Below are 10,950 nucleotides of genomic sequence, written 5' to 3'. Positions count from 1 at the left end.
ATTGGTTTGCCCTTTTCTCACTATATTTTCATAACTCCTTTGGCTACAATCTCTTTTTTCCCCCTCCTCAATATCTCCTTAGTGGTAGTCTGTAGTTTATAATGTGGATTTTCTATTTGAAATCACTTTAAAACATTTTGTCTAAGAAGTCTAGTAATAGAAGCAAAATTAGATAGCCTAGAACCAGTAGGAAAGTTCTCTCTTTCAAAGATAAGGTCTTCAAACCAGAGAATCAAGACATCTTAAAATTTTAGCCAGTTTTTTCAAATCCGTACCAGCTATGCTTAGATAGCTTTTCTGTATAAATTCATGTCAAAAGACCTTGTGCTATAATGCACCTTACAATCTCTGCAAAGGTATTCTTAGCATCTTTTTAATAACAATTAAAACTTCAACTTCCTGTAAGTGTAAAGTACAAATTAATTTGACAATCTCAGTCTACTTCAGATAGCGCAAATCTGTATTCTGATTTAATGGTCAAGCTTCACTAGGACAGGATCAATAGTTAACAGATCAAGATTGATGTGAACTGGCCAAGCATGTGGGAAAATTTGAAAAAACTGGCTTCCCCATATTTAAATTTTAGTCAGTATTAAGCTCTAATTTCAACAAACAAAAAATAAAAGCAACTTAATATAGACCCAACTTCTACAGCCTCAAGAAAAGTAAAATAATTTGGATAGCTTCAGATCAAAAATATAAATAATCCAGAAGGAGAATAAGAAATTAGTTGCACTGCAAAACGTAGACTCACCTGGCATCTTCTCGCCTAGGACATGAAGAATTTCCAGTACTAGCCAATGGATATCCAAGTGGAGATGGAGTAAATGCCATGATGGGGGAAACAGCTGTGATAAAAGACAATCATGTTTTTTCTATGTAATGTTGCTCAGTAAGGTCAGGATTCTTTACTCAGAAATGTGGAATGGCAGGCCCCAATTCTCACATGAAAGCCCCACTGATATATTTATCAAATTAACTGCTGTATTCTAGTGCAAAACAGAAAATGCTTTTCCCATCACAATTATTTTTTTCTTAGAGCACGTTCATAAATTCTTTACTCTAAACTGCAACCTAATTCACCATGGCATCTTAACTCAAAGTCAACAGGTAAAGCATCACCAATTATCCTTCCTTCCCAGGACACAATTTAGTTGAGAATATAGAATTGCTAACCACTCAAATAATGTGAATTCAGAACCACTCTCTACTAGGACAAAGCCCTTATCTCAAAAAGCGAATGACAAGAACATAAATGTAATTTCTTAAATAGGTCATTCTTCCTGATAATGATTCACAGATCTACAAGCATGAGAAGATTCCATACCACATATTAAAATCTACAGGTGCATGCTTTAGCGTATGAAATGTTGTAGGTGTGAAAATAAAAAACTATAGTTTTCACCTACAAAAAAAAAAAAAGATCTCTTTATATATTCAAGCAACTTTTAGAATACGTCTTTGTAGACACGCTTCATCTATTTCAGAGCTTACTATCCTCATGGATAACCACAGACAATTTAAAAAAAAAAAAGTAACACTGTGACAGGGTGTTTGATCAAGACTGCTTAGTCACCTTGAATTATTATTCTATGTTGCTTGCATAGTGCAAATACAGACCACATAAGGGAAATGTTGTAGGGGAAAACCCTACAACATATGAAGTAAATATGGTCTAATGCATATGAATTAAAAAATGTGTTTGGCACTTCAAAAAATAAACAAGAATTAAGTTCATTTCTGAAATCAAGCATACTTTTATTTTCCAATAACCTATACAAGTTACACCTGGACTGCTATATGATACGTAATGAGGCACAAAAACAACCAAACCTTTGCCGGAGGTTGAACAGTAAATGCTCCCAGGATACTACCATGGAGTTCATGTAAGTGTCCAATATGCAAAGTTAAGGCATGAAGCTCATCAACCAGCACTGAAGGCAGCTGAGCTTCTAGTTCTTCATATGGATGTAGTAGCCCATCATACTCTGCTTTTGGTGGTTCCAGGAACCTGAATGAACCAATATATCATCGGTACCATCAATGCATCATTAGAGAATGAATAAGGGATGGTTACAGAATTAAAATACAAAATAAGCTAGTAACTCAATTTGTGCTTGGCAGCTTACCTAAAGATGAAAACCTTTACATACTGCAAAAATTCAATGCACTGATGCCTGAGGTTGTCTGCTTCAGAATGCAAATTTGCAGCATGACCTTAAAATAAATGCAAAATAATAATTCCAACCCAAGTCATTTTTTCAAAAGAAATCTTTGTAATTACTTATGCTCATTAGAATAAAAGTAATGTAAATTCTGTGAGAAATTAGCTTAACTGTAAACAAAACCTTATAATTTTCCCCACTGAATATCCTTCCTACAAATGGCCACAAGTCAATGTCCAGTCAAATACAGAAAAAGGTACTGTTTAGTCTAGCATGACTCATTTGCACTAAGGGGAAAAATGAAGTCCCACATGACTCTCTCATAAATAAATTGAGAAAATGTGCGCTAAGCAAAACTGTTAGAAGGTGAAGAGAAAACTGGCTTAACAGCTGCAAACAAAGGGTACTTGTAAATGGATCCATGTCAAAATGGCAGGTGGTTCCAAGTAGAGTCCCACAGAGATCTCTCTCGGGCCCAGTGCTGTTCAACGTGTTTTTGAATGATCTGGACATTGGAATAGAGAGATTCTTGAGCAAATTTACAGACCACATGAAACTGGAAAGGACTCTGAATACACTGCGGGTGGACAGGAGCACAATTCAGACGGATCCTAACAGACTGAAAATCTGGGCTGGACTTAACATGATGAAGTTCAATGCTGACAAATGCAAGGTACTACACCTCGGGAAGAGTAAACAAAAATACAAAATGGGTGACACCCAGCTGGATGGCAGAACTATGAAAAAGGCCCTGGGAGTCTTGGTGGAACACAGGTTCAATATAAGGCTGCAGCGTGATGTAGCTGTACAAAAGACAAATGCAGTTTTGGGATGTATCAACAGGAGTACGAGGTGAAGGACAATAGAGATACCACCTCTCTATTTGGTACTGTTTGATCCTCCTCAAGTAGTGTGCGCAGTTTTGGACTCCACATTTTAAAAAGGATATGAAGTCAGAGAAGGTCCAGAGGCTAGCAACAAGGACGAAAAAGGCCTTGGAAGGCAAATCATACACGGATAGGCTGAACGAGCTATGCATGTTCAGCTTGGGGCAAAGGCGCTTAATAGGGAATATGACAGCAGACTTTAAATATTGAAGGGCAGCCAGAAAGAGGGCCATGCCCCAGCCCCCAGTTCCAATCTAAACCTATTTTGCTGCAACTTCAAGCCATTTGTTCTCATCTTACTGTCTACAGAGAGAGAAAAGTGGGGCTAGAGCAGGGGGGTTCAGCCCTCTTCCTGTAATCTCTTGAGAGCATTTTAAACAACTTTTGCAACAGCAGGATGTTGACCATTGTGGTCCTCTAATTTACCTGTGGCAGGTTAGGGTGTCATGGCTTATGGTTGTGTCAGGGTTGTGTTTAGTTTTGCTGATAGGTTAGGTAATGGATTTGCATAGGATGGTCTGGATAGGGAACATCCTGCCTCAGGTAGGTGGTTGAACAAGAAGATCTCTGAAGACCCCTCCCAACCAATTTTCAATGATTTCTGTGAACCCATTTTTAGTGGTCACAGCCTGCTTAAAGCATCAGTATCGCTTCCCTCACCATAGTATTTAGCATAATTTGTACAGTATTTATCCATGTATTATACCTCCGAGAAAGAGAAACATGGTTATGCTCATTTTACTGATGGAAAACAGACTGATTAGGCAAGTTGGCCAAGTTACATAGCAAGTCTGCAGGACAGTAAAAAAAACTGAACTTGAGCTATCCAAGTCCAAGATGTGCAACCAGGGACCTACTCAAATTACAACTTTGTACATTTGGCAGAAATTGTGAATTCTGGAATTGCCTGCAAAGCTGGGCAATGCCTGCAAAATCCACAAAAACCCCCCAAAAAACCTTACTGAAAATAAAATGCTGGCTCCCCAGAGGTAGTTCTTATGGCCACTGAATCCCTGCAGTCCGCTCCTAATTTGCCGAGAAGCCTACCTGTAATGCGGCCAATCAGTGGCAAATGGCGGGCCTCTGCCACAATAAGCCCACATAAATGGTGGCTGGCCCCATGATTTGAGTAGACCCCCTAGCCACCAGACCTGCCTAGTTACAAAATTGGATGCTACAACCTTTCCATTTTTTCATAATGGTTTTACTGGAGCTTTTCTCCACTTTTATGATTTTGTTCTGATGGCAGTACTTCCGCTTACATGGCATATTTCACCGAAGAGGACCGTTGTTGATTTCTGTGCCTGCTACACAGATTGTCTGCATTTCCAGGTATGGGTCATATTTAGGTCTTCTACAAATACAGCATTGCTATTTTAACTACAGAAACATCCCTACATGCATTTGTTAAATGAATAAAGGAAGTAAACCAGAATATAAAAGAAAGAACTGTATTAGCTAGTCCATGAAGTGACTAAGCCCTTTTTCACAGGCAGGGCTAAGGTAAGATTGGATTTGGTTCCATTAGAAGGAGTGCAGGTTACTCTGACTGCTGGCAAACACTATACTTGCCACTTGTTATATTCAAGTATAACTCAATAAATAATAAACATACCAGATGTTTTAGTTTATTCTCAATAAAAATGGAGGATCAGCCAAGAAAGTTACTTCAAGGAAGCTGAAAGAATATCTTCATGGTGAAATAATTTTATGATGTGGCCTGTTGGCATGTTATGATTTGTCATGTGATATGTGCATAATGCACACAGAAATTGATACCACAACATTTAGGTCAGACTGAGACTTTAAATATTATAAATAAACTAAAACTAGAGGTTTATGATACAGTCAAAAAACCCTTGAAATTAGGCACACTTAACAGAACTTGCTAACACCTAGACTCTACTAAAACTTAAAATAGCTGTTTACTTGGACCATCAAATAAAGAGAATATGGGTTTGACAACCTCCAACAAAAATCACAAGGATCAGAGGTGCAACTCCAAACTTGGGTGCAAACTACTGATCTTAAAGAAGTTAATGCAAAAAAAGAAACATGAGAGTTAACCCTCTGGTGCTTGGCCACACTGGAACCCATCCCGCCTTCCCATCCCTTTCCTCCCCACCAACTCTTCTGTGCTGGCTACCAGAGCCTCTTCAGGAAAGATAAATAATGCAGGGGGCCTTGTGGGGGGCAAGGCACTCCTTGCCTCAATTCCAGCACCCCGTTTAGGCAATGCCTAGGGCTTGTGCCCTACTCAGTTATGCTACTGGCAAATGTTTATTTCTATCTTCATAACAATACCTATTTACTGATAACATCAAGACACTATAGACAGTGCATTTCTGAGCAATTACTGGACTTCTCCATTTACTGAAGTAATTATCTTTCCAGACTAAAAATAAGTCCAAAACTGCAATAATCCTTCACAAAGATACTGCTTCCCATTCCTTAATATTTTATTCAAACAAGCTATTTTGTAGGGCTCCCATTTCATTGATTCTGTTGGAAAGACAAATGAAGTCTGTGAGTAACTTACAAAGTAAGCAAATATAAGCTAACTTGTTTGAAAGGTAAAGCAGAAGAATATTTAAAAACATTAATTATTACTAGAATAATCATTCTGAACTCTGAATTAACTTTTTTACAGTTAATTAAAAGAATGAATGGTTCACAAAGTCATGAATTACAAGTAGCCTCTGGCCCCAGTGAAGTCCATGAAAAAATTCCCATTGACTTCAATGAAGCCAGAATTTCACCCTGTACATTTGCTACATAATCAACATGCAGTTAAAGCAGATGCTTAACTGTTACTGGTAAAGGTAACATCAGACCTTCCCACTAACCTTAGTCAACTGCATCAGGAATGTAGGTATACTGCCAGAGATAATAAGTCATTACTGCATTTTGCTAAAACATGTTGTTTGTAGTGAAGTAGTGCACAAATGCTCCAATCAGGAATCAAGACCCCATAGTGGTCAAAGCTGTATGCCCATTAACCCACCCCAAGAAAGAAGTGAGTATCTAAAACTTACTGAAGTCAGATGAACCGATCTGTACTAGGTTTTCCAGTTTGTGTATTTGTTGCCTGTTTAAAAAATACATATATAAGTTTATGACATTCCATAGTACAAATAAATTCAGTAACTATAAGTAAATACATTCTTTTACCAGTGCCATTTTTATCATGCTGCTAATGAGTATAGTACAAAGCACAAAATATGAGAAGTGTCTGCCCTGAAAAACCTTACATTAAGAAGACACTACACCACTTTGGGAAGGCTACAGAGAGTGCAAACATGAAGTAACTATGTAAACAAGAGTCCAATGGTGTCTTCCAGGCTGACAGAAAGGACTTTAGGAAGAAATGTGGAAACGCCAGGATGAAACAATAGCTAAAGCAGGGATGTCAAATGTACAGAAGTCACTAGGCAGATCTGACCCATGGAGCCACGCTGTCTGAGGCAGGCAACTAGAAGTTGGGGAGAGGGGGGGTCTCGGCAGGGATGAACAGCCCACCACAGAATCCAGGGCCATTAGGCCCCAGTGGACGAGGAATCATGGGCAGTAGGGCAAGTGAGGGCTAATATAGTCACTCTCCAATCACTTCATCCTTTTGCCACTAATGTAGCCCTACCTCTGTTACTAAGTTTTCATAAACACCTTTTTTGCCTTAACAAGTTGTTAACACTTTCCTCTCTAAAAGATTCACACTATTTCTGAAGAGTGAGGAGTGGTTAAAAAATTGGAGATGATCAGAGCTGCCATGTGTCCTATGGCAGAGCCAGACCTAGAGTTACTGCCACAGATGGGACATGTGGCAGCAGTGACAGCTTCAGCATGGAGCACGTGGCAGGAGCCAAAGCTGCCCCATACTGGAGCTGCTGCCGCTGCTGCATCCGCTTCCAGAACTGGGGTTGCTGCCGCTGCTGCATCCCCTTCCAGAACTGGGGTTGCTGCCGCTGCATGCCCTAAGCTGCATCAGGCCTTGAAGAAGCTCTGTCATCCAAATCCAACCTAGGGTATAAGGTAAGTCTGACATCCCTGACCTAAAGCCAGCCTTTGGAAAGGAAGAAGAAACAGAACACGAGTAAAGATGTAGGAAGAACAAGACTACACAAGTTTTGAAAGATCAAGAAAAATTCAATAAGGAAAAAAGACAAACTGAAAGAATCTGGAGCATGTCAGAGAGATGTCAAAGGATGAAGAGGCAAGATGGGGGAAGCCGGAGACAAGCATCTGGTAAAAGATAACCAAAACATGAATTTTGATTTTATTATTTACTTAATGCAAAATGTTCTAGTCAGTCTTTTAGCTTGTACCAAAAGCTAAAGAAAATAAAAGAGCTGAGCCAGCTAGAGGTGCACCGATACATTGGTCCGATATCGGATCAGCACTGATATAAAGAAAATAGCCTATATTGGAAATTGGCCTGATATGGTCGATAATTTGGCTGATAAATGGCCCGTGCACGTGCGCAGCCACGTCACAGCACATCGGCAGTGAGGAGCACAGCCAGCAGCATGGAGAGCTGTGCGCAGCGGGTAAGTCTCTTGTGGTGGAAAGGGAGGGGCATGGGGGGGCAGATCGAGGTGAGGACACAGTGGGGCTAGATAGTGATTTTTGGGTGGCTGCAGCCCCTTCCCAGTGCCATTGCCGCCTGCCTGGCACAGCCTCAGTGCCAGCCCCAGCCTGCAGCTGCAGCTGCAGCCCACCCCACCCATTCCCTGCACAGATCCAGGGCACGCCCGCCAGGGTATGTGCAGCAGTGAGAGTTGCCTCCCCAATACCTCCCAGATGAGCCATGGCTCTGTCCCACACTCTGCCCCACCCCAGCTGGGCAGTGCCTGCCCAAGCCCCAACCTCACTCCCTCCCTCACTGCAGGGGCCTTGATCTGCCCCCAACACCCCTTCCACCACAGCAGACTTACCAGCTGGACACAGCTGTATCGGAAATCAGATTGGTATTGGCCAATATACAACCTTAAAATTCAGCTGTCAGTATCGACCCCAAAATCTCTATCAGTACACCCCTAGAGCCAGCTAATAACAGACTCTCCTCTTATCTTTTACTCCCAAACCTCCCTCAGAGCCTTCAACATCATACCCCATAAAAAACCTGAAAGAAAAGGTTGGTCCATGCCCAACTGGTGCCTTGTAGCACCAATTCCAAGTTCTGGCTAAAAAGCAGAACAGAAATCAGGTCTAAAATAGAACACCTATGCTAGCAGGGCTTCACCCACAAAAACTCCATAGAAATTAGGCCAACTGCTAGCAGTTGAGCACATAGGACTAGCACGTAGTCACAGAACAGCATAAGGGTAGAATTTATCCAAGGTAGGCAGGTTTCAAATAATCTACATTTGTGTTGGTCAAAAATCAACAACATCACTGAAAAATCAGAAAGTCAGTTGACAGCTACAGCAACTCTCAGAGCACAGGTGCAACATCTCTCTACAGGAAGAGGTATTTAATAAAAATGCAGTTGCAGTCTGCACTAACTGCAATTTTCAGGTGTCGTGTAGCCCCCGTATAGAGCTCACAGCAGCAATCTGGATGTGAGAAAGGGATAGATAACTGTGGTAAAATCAAAAGAAAAGATTACACCCTTTTTATCAAGTTTAAGTTAGGAAACCCTTAAAAAAAATCTTCAGCAAAAATGTAAGGACCCAATACACTCAGACTGACAGCTTATATAATGCAAGGTGAGGACTGCAGTTGGGGACAAATCTCTACCACTCCTTCCACTCCCTGTACCATTTCATTCACCTTGACTGAGCTCCATCAATCCTCACCTACACCACAAACTTTTAGAAATAGCATAAGTTCTTTAACCACTTCAGCTGTTATAAGAAAATATGGAATTACAAGAGTTTGGTGACTTCAGTACAGAGAAACACCAAAACCAATGGTTAGAGGGGCAGAAGAACAAGAAGCAAGGCAGTCAAATACAGAGTCAATGTTTAAAACAAGAAATCACTGAATCCACATAGCACAAAGAGAGGGCTGAAAGCAGAGAAATTGAACAATGTATCCTAAAGTGATTTAAATAATTGATGTTAAGAATGAGTTTTAAAACGCTGACAAGCAGGAAAGATGTATTTAAATAATGAACTTTAATACTGATTTGCGTTGATACTTTTTGAAGATCAGTTCTCATTGGTTGGCAACTATTAAAACATTTAATTTGCAATTATAGACATGGGCAGATGATACACTTATACAAGCACAACTGGGTATGGAAAAGGATTAAAGAATCCTAGGCAAAAAAAAAAGTGGCTGGAAGGGACCTCAAGAGGTCACATTGTCCAATTCTTGTTTTAGGCAGAAATCCCTGCCTGTTTTCCCAGCAAAATGCTTATTTAACAAGCACTTAAAATCCTTCAAAGATGGAGATTCCATAACCTCTCTAGGTAGTCTGTTCCAGTGCTTAAAAACACTTAGTGAGCCAGTGCTTCCTAATATTGAACCTAAATTTCTTCAGTTACAATTTAAAAATCATCATTTCTTCTCCTGTTCACTGTGGACATAGATAGGTCTACTACCATCCTTTTTTATAAGCAACCCTTTTTGTATTTGAAGACTGTTACCAAATCACCCCTCAGTCTTCTCTTCCACATTAAGTAGTTTCATAGAAGAAGGGTTGGAGGGGACCCGAGCAGATCATCTAATCCGACCCCCTGCCCTGGGCAGGAATGAATACAGGGCTCTTACAACCCCTACTAAGTTTAAGCCCATATGACCCCAGCTAGGGAGTTATCAAGCCCCCTTTTAAAGACCCCTAAGGTAGGAGCCAGCACTACTTCCCTTAGAAGCTGGTTCCAGACCCTGGCTGCCCTGACTGTGAAGTAGTGCCTCCTGATGTCTAGCCTGAACCTACTCTCAATCAACTTATGGCCATTGTTCCTTGTTACTCCAGGAGGTGCTCGGGGAAACGGGGTCTCACCCAGTCCCCTCTGGTCCACCCTGGTAACTTTATGTACGGCCACTAGATCCCCTCTCAGCCTTCTCTTGTGGAGGCTGAACAGGTTTCAGCCTCCACAAGAGAAGGCTGAGAGGGGATCTAGTGGCCGTATATAAACCCTTAGCCTCTCCTCGTACAGCCTGCCCTGCTGCCCCCTGATCATATGAGTGGCCCTCCTCTGGACCCTCTCAATGCTGGCCTTATCCCTCCTGAAGTAAACCCGATTATTCCAACCTTCCCTTGTATATCTCCATGTTGTCGTTGCTCTTTTGTTACTCTTTCCAATTTGCCCATGTCTTTCTTGAAGTGTAGTGCCCAAAACTGGACACAAGTGAAGCCACAAAAGTGCTAAACAGAAGGAATAACTTCCTGTGACTTGACTGCAATAGCCCTCTTAATACATCCCTGTATCTTACTGGCATTTTTTGCATCAGTAGCACAATATAAGTAGGGACCTACCAAATTTGCAATTTTGTGAATTTCTTGGATTCTGCAAAATCTGGGCAATGCCCATGAAATCTGCACGGGGGAGCGGGGAGGCTTACAGAAAATAAAATTCTGGCTCCCCAAAGGGAGTCTGCCATCATCAGGGTGTTGCAGCAGCTTGCCCAGTGGGAAAGGGGTAGCTGCCCACTCAAAGGGCTACCACCCTCACCCTTCAAGGTTTGCTTGTCATGTGGTCCTGCCCCTCTCCACCAATTGGTGGCAAAGGATGGGGCTGCATGACAGACAGATCTCATAGTCAATCAGTGGTGATGGGCAGGGCCACGTTCTGTCTGCGAAATCAGTGGGCAGCCACCATAAATTCATAGATTCATAGATTCATAGATTAAGGGTCGGAAGGGACCTAGTAGATCTTCTAGCCCGACCCCCCGCCAGGGCGGGAGAACAACAAAAACCCCAAAAAGAGAAATGGGACTCAAACGAGTCCAGC

The 10,950-nt window shown here is 41.4% G+C and overlaps 1 protein-coding gene across 3 annotated transcripts in view; it reads right to left on the bottom strand.

Annotated features, from left to right (window-relative positions):
- MMS22L (MMS22 like, DNA repair protein) overlaps positions 1-10,950 on the bottom strand; it is a 206,780-nt gene that overhangs the window by 166,474 nt on the left and 29,356 nt on the right. For all 3 annotated transcript variants that reach the window (XM_019520182.1, XM_019520183.1, XM_019520184.1), the window contains exons 4-7: positions 6,088-6,140; positions 2,130-2,217; positions 1,834-2,011; positions 755-848 (exon numbers count right to left, since the gene is read on the bottom strand). In XM_019520182.1, coding sequence (XP_019375727.1) covers positions 755-848; positions 1,834-2,011; positions 2,130-2,217; positions 6,088-6,140 — 413 coding nt within the window. The remainder of the gene's footprint in view (positions 1-754; positions 849-1,833; positions 2,012-2,129; positions 2,218-6,087; positions 6,141-10,950) is intronic.

The sequence above is a fragment of the Gavialis gangeticus genome, unplaced genomic scaffold (assembly GCF_001723915.1).
Source record: "Gavialis gangeticus isolate Ggan-Ray unplaced genomic scaffold, GavGan_comp1, whole genome shotgun sequence".
Taxonomy (NCBI): domain Eukaryota; kingdom Metazoa; phylum Chordata; order Crocodylia; family Gavialidae; genus Gavialis; species Gavialis gangeticus.
Note: the sequence above shows the minus strand (reverse complement) of the source record. Positions and strands in the feature narration are given on the sequence as shown.